Here is a 16,640-nt window from a genome sequence, read left to right as displayed (position 1 = left end):
AGGCGATTCTCATGCCTCTGCCCCCTAAGCAGCTGAAATTACAGGTTGCGCACCACCATACCCAGCTAATTTTTGTATTTTTGGTAGGGACAGTATCTCATCATTTTGTCCAGGCTGGTCTTGAACTACTGGCCTCAAGTGATCCACCCGCCTCAGCCTCCCAAAGTGCTGGGATTAGGACCTGGGCCACTGCACCCCACCACCTGGCCTTTATTCTTGATGAAAGAATGTGTATCTTATGCTCAAAGAAAAGATTGGCTGAATATAGAAGTCTAAATGGAAAATTGTTTTTATTAAGACTTTCTAAAGCATTATTTTCACTTTCCCCTCCAACACAATTTTAAAATATTTTCTTTATTTCCAGTATTCTGAAATTCCATAATATGTCCCTGTAGTGTAGTTTTTACTCTTGATCATTGTGCTGGCTACTAGTGGGCCCTTTCATTCTGGAGATTTATGTCCATAAGAACTAGAAAATTTTCTTGTATTTTCCTTTGATTACTTCTCTCCTTTTTCTCTTACGTTTTCCTGGAGCTTTTGTTAGGTTCATTTTGTACCTTTAAAATTGATTTTTCCACCAATCTTGTCTTCTGTGTTTAATGTATGTATTTTTGTCTTTTGGTTCCACATTTACTCAACTTTGGCATTTGATGTGGGGTTTTTTTGTGTGTGTGTTTTTACTGAATTTTGGCTGTGTTTATATAATATTCTTTCCTTATCTCTCTAAAGATGCTAATTGTATCCTCTCATTGTCTCTTGCTCTCTGTATTATCTCTGTCTTCTTTTTTTTTTAACTTTTATTTTAAGTTCAGGGGATACATGTGCAGGTTTGTTACGGGTAAACTCAGGTCTTGGGGGTTTGTTGTACAGATTATTTCGTCACTCAGGTATTAAGCCTAGTATGCATGAGTTATTTTTCCTGATTCTCTCCCTCCTCACACCCTCTACCCTCAAGTACACCAGCATCTGTTGTTCCCCTCTTAGTATCTGTTATGTTCTCATCATTTAGCTCCCGCTTATAAGTAAGAACATGTGATATTAGGTTTTCTGTTCCCGTGTTAGTTTCCTAAGGATAATGGCCTCCAGCGCCATCCATGTTCCTGCAAAGGACATGACGTTGTTCTTTTTTATGGCTGCATAGTAAGAACATATGGTATTAGGTTTTCTGTTCCTGTGTTAGTTTCCTAAGGATAATGGCCTCCAGCGCCATCCATGTTCCTGCAAAGGACATGACATTGCTCTTTTTTATGGCTACATGGTACTTCATGGTGTATATGTACCACATTTGCTTCATCCGGTCTACTGTTGATAGGCATTTGGTTTGATTCCATGTCTTTGCTCCTGTGAATAGTGCTACAGTGAACATATATATACATGTGTCTTTATGATAGAACAGTTTACATTCCTTTAGGTATATACCCAGTAATAGGATCGTTGAGTCTAATGATAGTTTTGTTTTTAGCTCTTTGAGGAATCGCCACACTGTCTTCCACAGTAGTTTAACTAATTTACACTCCCAACAACAGTGTATAAGTGTTCCTTTTTCTCTGCAACCTCCCTGACATCTGTTTTTTTTTTTGCTTTTAAGTAATAGCCATTCCAACAGGTGAGAGATTATATCTCAGTGTGGTTTTGATTTGCTTTTCTCTAATCATCAGTGATGTGCTTTTTTTCTTGTGCCTGTTGGCTGCATGTAGTCATCTTCTGATAAGCATCTGTTCACATCCACTGCCCACTTTTTAATGGGATCGTTTGCTTTTTTCTTGTAAATTTGTTTAAGTTCCTTATAGTTGCTGGATATTAGCCCTTTTTCAGCTCCCCAGTTTGCAAAATTATTCTCCCATCTGTAGGTTGTCTGTTTACTCTGTCTATAGTTTCTTTTGCTGTACAGAAGTGCTTTCACATAATTAGAGCCCATTTGTCAATTTTTGCTTTTGTTGCAATTGCCTTTCACGTCTTTGCCATGAAGTCTTTGCCCATTCCTACGTCTGCAATGGTATTGCCTAGGTTGTCTTCCAGGGTTTTTACAGTTTTTGGTTTTACACTGACGTCTTTGATCCATCTTGAGATGATTTTTGTGTGTGATATAAGGAAGGGGTCCAGTTTCAGTCTCCTGCATGTGGCTAATCAGTTACCCAGCACCATTTATTGAATAGGGAGTCTTCGCCCCATTGCACGTTTTGTCAGCTTTGTCGAACATCAGATGGTGGTAGGTGTGTGGCCTTATTTCTGGGCTCTCTATTCTGTTCCATTGGTTTATATGTGTGTTTTTGTGCTAGAACCATGCTGTTTTGGTTATTGTAGCCCTGTACAGTTTAGAGGCGGGTAACATGATGCCTTCATCTTTGTTCTTTGGGCTTAGGTTTGCCTTGGCTATCCAGGCCTTTTTTTGGTTCCATATGAATTTTAAAATAGCTTTTTTTAGTTCTATGAAGAATGTCACTAGTAGTTTGATAAGCATATCGTTGAATGTATAATTGCTTTGAGCAGTATGCCATTTTAACGATATTGATTTTTTCTACTCATGATCATAGAATGTAATGTTTTTCCATGTATTTGTGTCATCTCTGATTTCTTTCAGCAGTGTTTTGTAATTCTCATTGAAGAGATCTTTAACTTCCCTGGTTAACTCTATTCCTAGATAATTTACTCTTTTTGTGGCTATTGTGAATGGGATTGTGTTCCTGATTTGGCTCTTGGCTTGACTATTGTTGGTGTATAGGAATGTCAGTGATTTTTGTATGTCAGTTTTGTATCCTGAGACTTTGCTGAAGTTGTTTATCAGCTTAAGGAACTTTTGGGCTGAGATTATGGGGTTTTCTAAATATTGACTCATGCTGTCTGCAAACAGGGATAGTTTGACTTCCTCTCCTCCTGTTTGTATGCCTTCTATTTCTTTCTATTGCCTAATCACTCTGGCCAGGACTTACAATACTGTGTTGAATAGGAATGGTAAGAGGGCATCCTTGTCTTGTGCCGGTTTTCCAGCAGAGTGCTTCCAGCTTGTGCCCATTCCATGCAATGTTGCCTGTGGGCTTGTCATAGATGGCTCTTATCATTTTGAGGTATGTTCCTTCAATACCTAGTTTATTGAGTTTTTTTTTTTTTTATTTTAGAGAGAGAGTTGCTCTGTTGCCAGGTTTGAGTGCAATGGTGCAGTCTCAGCTCACTGCAGCCTATCTGCCTCCCATGTTCAAGTGATTTTCCTGCCTCAGCCTCCTGAGTAGCTGGGACTACAGGTGGGCGCCCCCACACCCAGCTAATATTTGTATTTTTAGTAGAGATAGGGTTTCACCATGCTGACCAGGATAGTCTCGATCTCTTTTTTTTTTTAAGGATTTGAGATAGCTGTTGATCACTGACATCTCAATCTCTTGACCTTGTGATCCACCCACCTCTGCCTCCCAAAGTACTGGGATTACAGAGGTGAGTCACCGTTTCCAGCCATTTATTGAGAATTTTTAACACAAAGGGGCATTCAATTTTATTGATATCCTTTACTGCATCTATTGAGATAATAAGGTAGTTTTTGTCCTTAGTTCTGTTCACGTGATAAATTGAATTTATTGATTTGCATGTGTTGAATGCAACTTTATCCTGCATCCCAGGATAAAGCCCACAGGATAATGGTAGATATGCATTTTGATGTGCTGCTGTATTTGGTTTGCCAATATTTTGTTGAGGGTTATTTTATCCACAATCGTCAAAGATGTTGGCCTGAAAGCTTTTTGGTTTTTTGGGTATTGGCTTTTTCATTTTTCGTTTTTTGTTTTTTTTCTGAGGCAGCATCTCATGCCGAGGCTGGAGTGCAGTAGCGTGATCACAGCTCACTGTAACCTCCTCCCGGGTTCAAGCAATTCCCCTGCCTCAGCCTCCCAAGTAGCTGGGTGTGCGCTATCACACCCGGCCAATTTCAGTATTTTTAGTAGAGATGAGGTTTTGCCATGTTGGCCAGGCTGATCTCGAACTCGTGGTGTCAAGTGATCCACCCACCCTGGCCTCCCAAAGTGCTGGGATTAAGGTCGTGAGCCCCTGTGCCTGGCTCCTTCTGTCGCCTCTTTTTTTTTTTTTTTTTTTTTTTTTTTTGAGACAAAGTCTAGCTCTGTGTCCCTGGCTGGAAGTGCAGTGTTTCAGTCTCATTGCGCCTCCCACCCCCTAGGTTCCAGAGATTCTCGCTCCTCAGCCTCCCAAGTAGCTGGAACTACAGGTGTGCACCACTGCTGCGCCTGGCCCCATGGCCTCTTAATTCACTTTTCGTACACTGTGAAACTTGTCAGGTTATCTCACAATTTGATGTTTAATATATTGGAGGATTGCCAGGTCTCCTGGGAGTGGTATTCTCCTGCACTACTCTGGCTGTTTGCTCTGTAGGCCTACTGCACAGCTATTGTCCTGGGACTTTCTTTTCTTTTTGATTTGTGCCAAATGTCAGATTTTCTTCATCTTGTGTTCTTCATAAGTCTCATTTTGGTGGATTCTTCCTCAGAAAGAAAGGGTGAATGAGAGAGAAATGTTGTATAATATTGCTGGTCTTTATCTTCTTCGTCTTCTTTTTTTTTTTGGAGACAGGTCCTTACTCTGTTTCCTAGACTGGAGTACAGTGATGCCATCATGGCTCACTGCATCCCCGACCTCCCGGGGCTCAGATGATTCTCCCACCTCAGTGTTCTGAGTAGCTGGGACATAAGTACGTGCCGTCATGCCTGGCTAAGCTGTTCTTTATTTATTTTTATTTATTTTTTAATTTTTTTTTTTTTTTTTTTGCCACAGTCACAGTCTTACTCTGTCTCATAGGTAGCTGGGATTACAGGCATTCATCACCCTGGCTAATTTTGTATTTTAGTAGAGACGGGGTTTCACCGTGTTAATCCAGGCTTGTCTCTATTTCCTGGCCTCAAGTTAACCACTCGCCTCAGCCTTCCAAAGTTTGGGATTACAGGTGTGAGCCACCTCATCCAGCCAAATTTTTTGTTGTTGTTTCTATTCCAGGTTTTGTTATAGGACGATGCTGGCCTTATCATAGAATGAATTAGAAATGGCTTTCAGTAGGAATAGTACCAGCTCTTCTTTGTATATCTTGTAGAATTCAAGTGTGAATCCATCTGGTCCTCACCTTTTTTTGGTTGGTAGGCCTTTTATTACTGATTGAATTTCAGAGCTCATAATTTTTCTGTTCAGGGTTTCAGTTTGTTTCTGGTTCAGTCTGGGGAGAGTGAATGTGTCCAGAAATTTATTCGTTTTTTTTCTGGATTTTCTAGTTGGTGTTCATAGAGGTGTTCATAATATTGTCTTATATTTATTTGTATTTTTCTGGGTTCAGTTGTAATATCCCCTTTGTTGGTTGTTATTCGTGTTTATTTGGATCTTCTCTCTTCTGTATTAGTTTAGCTAGTGGCCTGTCTATTTTATTAATTTTTTTCAAAAGATTCATTAATCTTTTGATGTCTCAGTCTCCTTCAGTTCAGCTCTGATTTTGGTTATTTCTTTTCTTCTCTCTTAGCTTTGGGATTGATTTGCTCTTGGTTCTCTAATTCTCATTCTTTTTGTTATGTTAGGTTGTTAAATTGAGATCTTCCTGTCTTTTTGATGTGGGTATTTAGTGGTCTCTTTACATAATCCCATATTTTTCAGAAGTCTTGTTTGTTACTTTTCATTCTTTTTTCTCTATATTTTTCTGGCTGTCTTATTTCAGAATGCCAGTCTTCAAGCTCCGAGATTCTTTCCTCCACTTTTTCTGTTCTGCTATTAATATTTGTGATTGCATTATGAAATTCTTGTATGTTTTTCAGCTCTATCAGGTCAGTTATATTCTTTTCTGTACTGGCTATTTTGTCTGCCAGCTCCTGTATTGTTTTATTATGATTCTTAGCTTCCTTAGATTGGGTTTCAGTGTACCCCTGCATCTTGATGACCTTTATTCCTATTCATATTCTGAATTCTTTTTCTGTCCTTTCAGCTATCTCAGCCCCTTCAGAACCCTTGCTGGAGAGCTAGTACAGTTGTTTGGAGGAAAGAAAGCATTCTAGCTTTTTGAGTTGTCAGAGTTATTTTACCGGTTCTGTCTCATCTTTGTGGGCTAATGTTCCTTCAGTCTTTGAAGTTGCTGACTTTTGATTTTTTTTTTCTTTTGTCCTATTTGATGACCTTAAGGATTTGATTGTGGTATAAGGTAGATTCAGTCAACTGGCTTCATTTCTAGAAGATTTTAGGGGGCCAAGTTTCAGCATGCAACTCCTGGAGTGCATGCTTTAATTTTGCAGGACTGATACTGATCCTTTACTTTTTTCTCTGGCTTCTCGAGATTAGGAACCCACTATGCTGTGGGGACTGAGGTGTTTCTGGACCTCTTGTCCTAGTGTGCCAGTTGGTGGTACCAGCCAAACTGCTTCGTAGGGCAGTGACAGCAGGGTCTGTCCTTGTTCACACATGCCAGTGGCAGCACTGCGGGGTGCATGCTCATCAGCTACTGCAGGGTGCTGACGGCTTCCACGTGGCCTTTCGCAGAAACAGCGGAGGCAGCTTGGCTCAGGAGTGCAGGGGCCCCAGCTGGCAACTCTGCATATAGTCATGCTGGTGGTTGTGTTAGCATGGGGATCGGCACTGGCCGATGCAGGACATATGCACCCTTTGTACATGTTGATACAAGCAGAGATGGCTGCTCAGGGTAAGGGAGGGTCCACTGTTCTCCGTGCCTGGTTGCATTCTAGTGGCTGTGCTGGCTCAGGGTCGGGGTACTGGTGCTGGTAGGCACAGGGCTTCAACTACAATGGCAGTATGGCAGAGGACAGTGGGCGGAGTGCACTCCCACTGGCAGCAGGCAGGGCAAGGTGCACATACACATGTGTGCTTCCAAGGCAGGGAAGGCAAGACCCACCTGTGCATATACACACTAGTAAAGTGATGTGGAGGGTGGCCGTGGGCCCAGGGTAAGTTAGAGTGGGGAGAATGAGCAGGTGGCCCAGTGCATGGCCACAGGGGCAACTCTGCTGGAGCTCTCCGCTGGTCAAGCCTGGTTGGCCCACTCAGGAGCTGTGATGCAGGCCATCAGGGCAACCTAGGCTGTACTGCAAGCAAGAATGGCCAGGCTGGGGTCCCAGAGAAGGACAGCAGACCAAAGAGTGCTCAAGTCAGACCAGCCCTGTCTGATGGGCAAGACCACCCTACAGAGTTCAGGTCTGACAGTCCCTCTAGTGCCAGAGTCTCCTATGGGAGCAAGCAGAGCCTAGGGGGATGGGCATCCCGGGCTGTGTTCCAGTACAGATGCTACGGCAACAAATCCTCTGGGCTCCACACTGGCTAGAGTGCTGCCTCTTCCACTTCTCTAATCAGCTCTCTCTGCCAACTAAAGTGTGCGTGGTAATCGAGGGATCTCCTCTTGCCGGGATTCCCAGAGGTCCTTGGCAAGAGCAAGTTACTCCTTGCCAGTTTAACTCACTCATTCCTCCAGAGTCACTGGGGGCCAGGAACCAGTCCCAGTTCACAGTAGCCCCATGCAGGCTTCTCAGTTTCCTCCTGCTTCAGTCCAGCTTCTGTGTCTTCTCTCAGCCCACTCAGTGCCTTCCCTTTGAAGATCTGTTAGGATTGCGTCAATCATCCCATTCCCTGGGTGGCAGCTGTTCCACCTGGCTGCATCTAGTCCACCATCCTGCCTAACTCTTGGTTTTCTTTAAAATCCTTTTATCTGTTTTATTGCTTTGGGCTTTCACATTGAAGGTTTTCTGGTACTCATTGGTTATCCATTCATGTTTAAATATTAAACCATATTTAAGAGTGAGGCACTAAAATGCTTCCCAGGAGATCTGCGTTTGGTCAGAAATTGTAGGCTGGTGATATTCAAAGTTTGTTTTTTACTTAGTTTCTTCAAATGAGAAATGTCTACTCTCTCCTGGAATGGAATTAAGTTTCACCTAATTTCCCCATTTTCAATCTAGTACCTCATCCCTGCTTTGCTCTGTGCCTAATATACCTGAGTCTGGTTCTGTTTTCCTAGTATATATCCTACCTATTGTCTCTTATTCTTGGTTTATCTCTCTTTTGTTAATACAAGTGGAGTTTTTTTTTTCCAGATAATAGGTACAATCTTTTTTGTACGTATAATCGTTCTAGTCATATAACTAAAACTCACTTTGTTTGGATTTGATCCTAAAATGTATTGGCCACTGTAAATGACTACTGTCCTTCATTAGCTATCTGTCTAGCCAAGTTTGACTAGTTTAGATCTTAGAGATTTAGTTCTGAGTTTCTTTTGCTACCATGTACTGATTACAAATAAAAAGTCAGTAGGCTGGTTCTGTAATCCCAGCACTTTGGAAGGCAAGGCAGATGGATCACTTGAGGTCAGGAGTTTGAGACTAGCCTGGTCAACATGGTGAAACCCCATCTTGGTTAATTTTATAAAAATTGGTTAAAATATAAAAATTAACCAGGCATGGTGGTGGGCACCTGTAATCCCAGCTACTCGGGAGGCTGAGGCAGGAGAATCATTTGAACCCAGGAGACGGAGGTTACAGTAAGCCAAGATCACACCACTTACTCCAGCCTGGGCGACAAGAGCAAAACTCCATTTCAAAAAAGAAAAAACAACCAAATATCATGTCAGTAATTGCTATTAGGATTATTAAAGTGCATCTTATACTGTGAATTGCACAAAAAGTATTTTTCCCTTTGAAAATAAAGCTTGCTTCTCTCCTTTTGAAAATTAGACATTCCAAAAATGACAGAACTCTTTATGGAATGTGAAGAAGAAGAGCTGGAGCCATGGCAGAAGAAAGTAGAAAAAACTCAGGATGAGGATGATGATGAACTGATCTTTGTTAGAGAGATATCAAGTTCAAAACCAGCCATTTCAAGTAAGCATTTACTTTCCATGAAGTAACATTTCTTAAGATGGTTGTTTCTAATGGAAGATATATGGGATATCTTATCCATCCTTGATGTTGTTGTTCTTTTGTAAGGAATTAGAGGTAAGAGGGAGAGTAAGGGTCAGTAAGAACTTGTGAGAATCAAGGCAGGAATGTAGTTGAAGACTGGACTAAGTAGGTGAGAGGATAAAATAACAGGTGTGATCAAAAGGAAATAGCTAAGTTAATTGAGGGTTAAGATGACCTGAACAGCAATGTGAGCTTTCTGAGATTGAAAATCATAATTTTTAATGGAGCCAAGTAGACTTTCTCTTTATTACTTTTTTCTCCCTTAAACTCAGTACAGAAAAGGAAGTGTTTGGAATGCTTTTCTGAAAATATCATAATATGCTTAATATGTTTGTGTTAGTGTCTGATGGGAGTTCTAATGTCTAAGCAACTGCCTCATCAAACTGTCATCTTGATATATGACTATAAAATGAATAGGTGCTGCATGATTATAGAGTCTCTGGTCTGTCTACCAGCATGTGCTGTAGCCTCTGGCTATACCCATCTCCCAGCAACTGTTTATATTCATGAGGGAGGGAGGGCCTGGTTTTCCAACACTATACTTGGACAACGCAGGCAGTCAGCACACAATCTTTATGGTTTTCTAGCAAAACATGTCCAGTAGTACCTTTGTGGATTGTTAGATTTCTGTTAGACTAATTAGACTTGGCATTAGAATACTGTTAAAGTGAAGATATTGGTAATGCTTATTAAAATGTCTTCTTGTAATTCTAGCACTTTGGGAGGCCAAAGTGGGTGGATCACTTGAGGCCAGGAGTTTGAGACCAGCCTGGCCAATATGGTGAAACACTCCTAAAGATAAAAAAGTTAACCAGGCGTGGTGGTGTGTGCCTGTAGTCCCAGCTACTCAGGAGGCTGAGGCACGAGAATTGCCTGAACCTGGAGGCAGAGGTTGCAGTGAGCCAAGATCACGCCACTGCATTCCAGCCTGGGTGGCAGACCAAGATTTCTCAAAAAAAAAAAGTCCTCAAAAATGTATAAAGGGCAAGGGAAAACCAGCATAACTGAATTTCAGGAGAGTAAGAGGAAGCAGATCCTTTTTCATTTTGTTTACTTGATTTAGACCTGGAGAAGTCAAGGAATGTAGCCAACATACCAGTTTTCTTACTTAGCATGGCAGTGACTGATAGTGTGATTCAGAGATGAGTTTTAAATTTTCTGAAAGCCTAGTTCTTCTCTTGACTCTAAACTTGGAATAGCATTTCTACTCAGTTTTATCAGAGGCAGAATAATTTAGCCAGTTGAATTCTCAATATCATTTCCTGTGGTAAATTGGGAGGTTCTAAGGGGAGAGCCACTTAAATTATTAAATGAACTAAATACATTTGGCATATTTATTGTTGATAGTAGAATAGGATATTTATTCTCTTATTTCTAGTCACTGTAACAATTTTTATGCTAAAATAATACATTTCAAAATTATTACTCAAACCATTTTATTGAAACATGACAATTAAGATTCAAGTTGGATTTATATTGATTATAGATGTCTGTTAACAGTACTCAACTAAAACAACATGTATTAGTTTTAAGAGATTGTATGAAAAAGGGTATTGACCCCACTAGAATTTTCCTATATTGATAACTCAGAACTTAAGTGATTTTATTGATGTTTTATGTGTAAGCCATAAGATATTTTAGCATATGGAATATCATCTAAATGTTTATGTAGAACTACCATGAAGGCAGAGGAGGAGGAGAAAACACTTGTGTTTGGTAGGCTGTAATCACCAAAAAGTAGAAATAACTCTTTTTTTTTTTGAGGTGGAGTTTCGCTCTTGTTACCCAGGCTGGAGTGCAATGGCGCGATCTTGGCTCACCACAATCTCCGCCTCCTGGGTTCAGGCAATTCTCCTGCCTCAGCCTCCTGAGCAGCTGGGATTACAGGCATGCGCTACCATGCCCAGCTAATTTTCTTTTTGTATCTTTAGTAGAGACGGGGTTTCACCATGTTGACCAGGATGGTCTCAATCTGTTGACCTCGTGATCCACCCGCCTCGACCTCCCAAAGTGCTGGGATTACAGGCTTGAGCCACTGTGCCTGGCCATAAATAACTCTTAGTGAGTGGATTGAGTAATACTTATCTTAAATTTCTGAATTAAAACATTATCAATTTGTTTGAGGAGATTTTTCTTCTAGAAGACTTTTGTAGTGTTTACTCATAGACTACTGCATTTCTGTAATCAGAAAACAACTCTACTTTTGTGTGACCCTTCACTTGATAGAAATGTTTTATGGGATCTGGTTCTTTTCTACTAGGAGAGAAAAAAGGAAAAATGTTGACGTTCTATGGGTTTGTTAATGCTTCGGACCTTTTCCTGTTAAGCAATTTTAGGCAAATCACTATTCTTCCAAATTGCAATTTGACTCCTCAGTAACGTAGAAGTTATGGAGTTTCATATGGGTCCATGGGTGTGCAATCTTAAACTGATGCAGAGGGTTTTGTGAGGCTCAAGCTGACTTCTGATGTAGTAATAGATTTGAAACCCCTTACATTAATCAGCTACTCTGGAACTCGAAGTTCAATTTAGTCTGTAGTCTCTGTTAATTTCCTATTCAGAACTCAAGAGTAATGGTACAAAAAGATAATCCAGTCAGCCCTCCCATCATGCAACTTCCAGATTTTTAGAGGTGTGAATGTGGCACACGGTTGGGGAAGGATTCAATTTCAAATCATGGGGATCCGAATCTGTACACAACCCTGTCATCATCAATGGAAAGAAATATACTTCAATTATAGGTTATATAAAGAGATACTATCTTAGTATATATTTCATTCACATAAAAAATTTTAAATATAATTTTATAGATATTTTGAACAGAAGCCACTCCAGCTCATCTTCCAAAAGAATAAAGAATGAGCCAGTCAGTCCAGGTACAGTATTACTATAGTATTTCAATTTTAAATTGAAATATTTTGACATAATTGGTTGTATAGAAATATATTCAATATACTGTATAATTTTAAAATACAGGTATTCCTGAACAGCGCTACAGAGACCCACCATCAAATGCAGTGGCAGCCTTGTCTGTATTTCATCCTGAATCTAAGTCTTCACAAAGCTCTGTTACTGTTGAGAATGAGTCTAATAAATCTGTAAGTGTTTATAAAATTAAACAATTAACTCAGGGGCACATTGGCTGTTATAATACTGAGTTAAAATTGTGATCTATCAGCCGGGCACAGTGGCTCATGCCTGTTATTGTTGGCACTTTTGGAGGCCAGGGCAGGTAGATCGATTGAACCCAGGAGTTTGAGACCAGCCTGGGCAACATGGCAAGACCACATCTCTACAAAAATAAGCTGGGCATAGTGTTGTACTACCTGTAGTCCCAGCTACTCAGGAGGCTGAGATGGAAGGATTGCTTGAGCTCGGGAGGTCAGGGCTGCAGTGAGCCAAGATCGTACCACTGCTTTCCAGCCTGGGTGACAGGGTGAGATCCTGATTTAAGAAAAAAAACAAAAGCCAGCACAAACCCCAAAATTGTGATCATAGTTACCATTTCAGTAGAAGAGTAATCCACATCTTTATGATATAGCTCAACCAAAACCCAAAATAATAACTGTAGGAATTATCTAATGTATTAATAAACCAGCTAATATGCTTAAGTAGATATGATTTTGAAAACTATACTATGTAAATATGAGTTAAAAAGTATGATCAGACTGGGCATAGTGGCTTACTCTGGTAATCCCAGAACTTTGGGAGGCTGAGGCAGGTGGATTGCTTGATCACAGTAGTTCAAGACTGGTCTGGCCAACATGGTAAAACCCTGTCTCTACTAAAAATACAAAAAAAAATTAGCCAGGCATGGTGGCATACACCTGGAGTCCCAGCTACTTGGGATGCTGAGGCAGGAGAATCGCTTGAACCTGGGAGGCAGAGGTTACAGTGAGCCAAGATCGCACCACTGCACTCCAGCCTGAGTGACAGAGTGAGACTCTGTCTCAAAATACAAAAATTTTAAAAAGTATGATCAGTAATTAACATTTTTAAGTTTAATAAACTGAAACAGGTGTTCTTAAATTGGAAAGAGTGTTCTGAAGTCATTATTACTGCTTATTCTGAAAACATACTTTCATAGGTTAGCTTTAAAACTTCTAGTAAAAGTAATAGATAATGGTAATACTTAACATTTACTGGGCTATTAATATGTACACATCTTTGTGCTAAATGCTAGATATAAGTTAATCGTGTTTAATTCTTATGGCACCTTTATGAGGTAGGCACTTTTTTGTTTTTTGGGGTTTTTTTGAGACAGAGTTTTACTTGCTCTGTCTCCCCAGGTGGGAGTGCAGTGGCACGATCTCAGCTCACTGCAACCTCTGCCTCCCGGGTTCAGGTGATTCTCCTACCTTAGCCTCCCGAGTAGCTGGGATTACAGGCATGTACCACCATACCCAGGTAATTTTGGTATTTTTAGTAGAGACAGGGTTTCGGCATGGTGGTCAGGCTGGTTTCGAACTCCTGACTTCAAGTGATCCACCTGTCTTGACCTCCCTAAGTGCAGGATTATAGGCGTGAGCCACTGTGCCTGGCCGAGGTAGGCATTATTATTATTCCCATTGTATAGTTAAGGAAACTGAGTCTCAGAGAAGATAAATGACTCACTCAAGGATACACAGCTGGTAAATGATGGATCTGGGATTTCAATCCAGGTTAACCCGGAGTTTTAAAAATATGCGTATACACATCCGTTTATACATTTAAGCATATACTTCTATTTACTTATTTAGAGACAGGCTTTTGTTCTGTCACCCAGTCTGGAATGCAGTAGCATGATCATAGCTTACTGCAGCCTCCAACTCCTGGGCTCAAGCGATCATTCCACGTCAGCTTCCCAAGTAGCTAGGACTACAGGCATGCACCATCACATCCAGCAAATTTGGCTTTTAATTTTTTTAGAGATGGGGGGGATCTCACTGTATTTTGAACTCCTGACCTTAAGCTATGCTCCGCCTCAGCCTCCCAAAGTGTTGGGATTCCAGACGTGAGCCACTGTACCCAGCCCCATTAAGTATGTACTTTTTAAATGGAAGCACTGCCTTAGAGCAGTGGTGTAATTCACAGACCCTTAAGGTTCCCTAAGTCTCTTTCAGGGGTCTGTGACATTGAAACGATTGTCATAAACATTTGCACTTTTCACTGTGTTGACATTGTAAAACTCTCCAGGTGATGGTAATGTGCAACCAGGGTTCAAAATGATGGACAAATATTCTTGATTGAATTGAGAATCCTACATAAGGAAATTTTATTTTAAAACTTAAGTCTATTTCATTCTCTCTATCTCAACTCTTTCAGGCAGGGAAGGAGAGTATTATCTCTCTTAAAGTCTGTTTGATATAGCTTAAGGACACAGGCTTTGTAATCAGGCAGACCTTAGTTCTGATTCCAGCTTCATCATCAGTAACAGGCTGGGTTGTACTGGAAACCTTAACTACAAGAAATTTTAGTTTACCTATGTATAAAATGTGAGATAATATTAGGTCTTTATTAGTACTATTATGACAACTACTTAATATAATACACGTACTGTGAAGGCAAGTACGTTTTAAATACATAATTACTGGTGGCTGTTACTTCAGTTGGAAAGGTAAATAACTTGAAGCTCAGAAGTAACTTGCCCAAGGTTACATAGTTAAATAAATGGACAGGTCTTCTGAATCTCAGCCTATTGCCTAGTCTACCTTACTGTTATAGATTTATCTTTCTGAACTATTTTATGAGACATAAGAAATTCCCAATTGGAGAATTATTTAACAGGTTATTTGTTGAATAATGTGTCTGCTTTCTGAAATTGTGGTACTTAATTTATCTGAGATGTCACCTCAGAAAAAGTTGAAAGTGCTATCTTTATTCAGAGGAAGTGCTACCTTTATTCAGAGGAACTTCTGTTAACTATTTTTGGATATTGCAAATGGATATTTTCCACTTTTAAGTGCAAATATTTAGAGAAAGTATTTACTTTGTGGTAAGATTGTGCTTGGTTACAATTAAGTCATAGTCTAAAACCTAATCATCTCAAATTGTAAGCACAAAACGAGCAAGCAAAATCTTTATATCCTCATTATAAAAGTAATATGTAAGGAGGGGCAGGTTAGAAAAGAGACAGGGAAGAATACATACTGTATTTTGATTTTTGTTTTCTTAGATGGTTAGGGTGACATTGGAGTATATCAATCAGGACCATATTAACACATATTTCATGTCTGTTCCTCATTATTCACAGAACATTGTACTGGGAACATTGTCCTTTGTCATTGGATATTTCTCAAAAAATGTTATATGATAGTATCATTTAGTCATTTCTTTATTAGGCATATAGGTTTTCAGTTTTTGCTATCATAAATCATCATTAAACGTTTTCATTTCTTTAGCATAGATTCTTAGAGTAATTGGAATAATTGGACCAAAGAATATGAACTTTTTAAAGCCCTTGATAGATACTGCTAAAATTTCCTTGCAGAAAAGTTGATTCAAAATATAACCTCTACTTTGCCAATAATATTATTTTTAAATTTTAGTGTTTTATTTCAAACTAATTTTAGATTTATAGAAAAATTAGAAAAATAATGCGTAGTTCCCATATATCCCTCACCCAGTAGATGCTAATTTTGGCAGAAGCTAGTCATTACCTTTGTGTTTCATACCATATTAGTAATTGGGTTATTAAAGGTCTTTATAGTATTGACATACCTTTAAATTTACCTCTGTATAAGTTTATAAAACAAAATAATTATAACTTTTTACAGGATGTTACAGAGCATTCACAAGTTGAATTGAATAATTCTTCACCGTTACTGTTTGACTCGACCCAGGAATCACTTTCAGCATCCCAAGACATACCAGCAATTTTTAGAGAAGGTTTGGTTTAGCACTCTTTCATAAAAATTGTAAAAAGAGACTTGGTGAATATACATATGGAATTAAATTTCTGTTTTAAAGCCTATATCTTCATGTTAAGTTTTTCATATATTATAACATGGAATAGAGCTAATCATTCCTGAATGCCTTTCTTGGGTGATATATAAAATTGTATTTAGTAATAGAATATTTTATTTCTTTCTGTTAAGTTGGCTAGCACATATTCTTTGCACTCTTTCTCACTTGGAACCAGCCATGGACTGAAAAAGTATAATTTCTGTGAGTCAAGGAAGACCCCTGATGCCTTAAATACTCTGAAAACAAGTATTAATTATTTGGAAGACACTTAGTATGAGAAAAGGTGCATGGTTATAGTTTATTCTCAATAGCCTAATGTCTTTCTATTCAAATAAATGATGTAGATATGATAGTTAAATATGATTATAGAGTAGTATTATAAAATGAAAGAATAAAGAAATAGTGATTTCTACATGGTAAGTGTTCAGTAAATATACATTGAAGTAATAGTGGAAATTTTCTACTTGAAGTGTTATAGTTCTTTGATGTCTACCTTGACAAAGTTCTTTATTAACCTAAAATAGGTTAGTATGCCAATAAAGGAATTTTGTATTGTTGAAAAATTCCCTATAATCAAAGCAATTACTGTTCTTTGTATTAGCTAGTTTGATATATTTCACTAAATGGAAAGAGGCACACAATGATTTTTTGAATATATAATTATTTACTCATAAATTGGTACATAACCATTACACAAACCAAAACAAAAGAATTATAGTAATAGGAGTGCCAAAAATATTTTCCCATTTTGATATTACTTGGTTT

The 16,640-nt window shown here is 39.1% G+C and overlaps 1 protein-coding gene across 6 annotated transcripts in view; it reads left to right on the top strand.

Moving 5' to 3' along the window:
• ZNF280C (zinc finger protein 280C) overlaps positions 1-16,640 on the top strand; it is a 63,921-nt gene that overhangs the window by 13,085 nt on the left and 34,196 nt on the right. For all 6 annotated transcript variants that reach the window (XR_013531380.1, XM_035288295.3, XM_078362296.1 and 3 more), the window contains 4 exons: positions 8,703-8,849; positions 11,741-11,806; positions 11,907-12,028; positions 15,686-15,797. Coding sequence is in view for 5 of the 6 variants with exons in the window: in XM_078362296.1 (XP_078218422.1) it covers positions 8,703-8,849; positions 11,741-11,806; positions 11,907-12,028; positions 15,686-15,797 (447 nt within the window). In the remaining variant the exon portion in view is untranslated. The remainder of the gene's footprint in view (positions 1-8,702; positions 8,850-11,740; positions 11,807-11,906; positions 12,029-15,685; positions 15,798-16,640) is intronic.

Source organism: Callithrix jacchus, chromosome X (assembly GCF_049354715.1).
Source record: "Callithrix jacchus isolate 240 chromosome X, calJac240_pri, whole genome shotgun sequence".
Taxonomy (NCBI): domain Eukaryota; kingdom Metazoa; phylum Chordata; class Mammalia; order Primates; family Cebidae; genus Callithrix; species Callithrix jacchus.
Note: the sequence above shows the minus strand (reverse complement) of the source record. Positions and strands in the feature narration are given on the sequence as shown.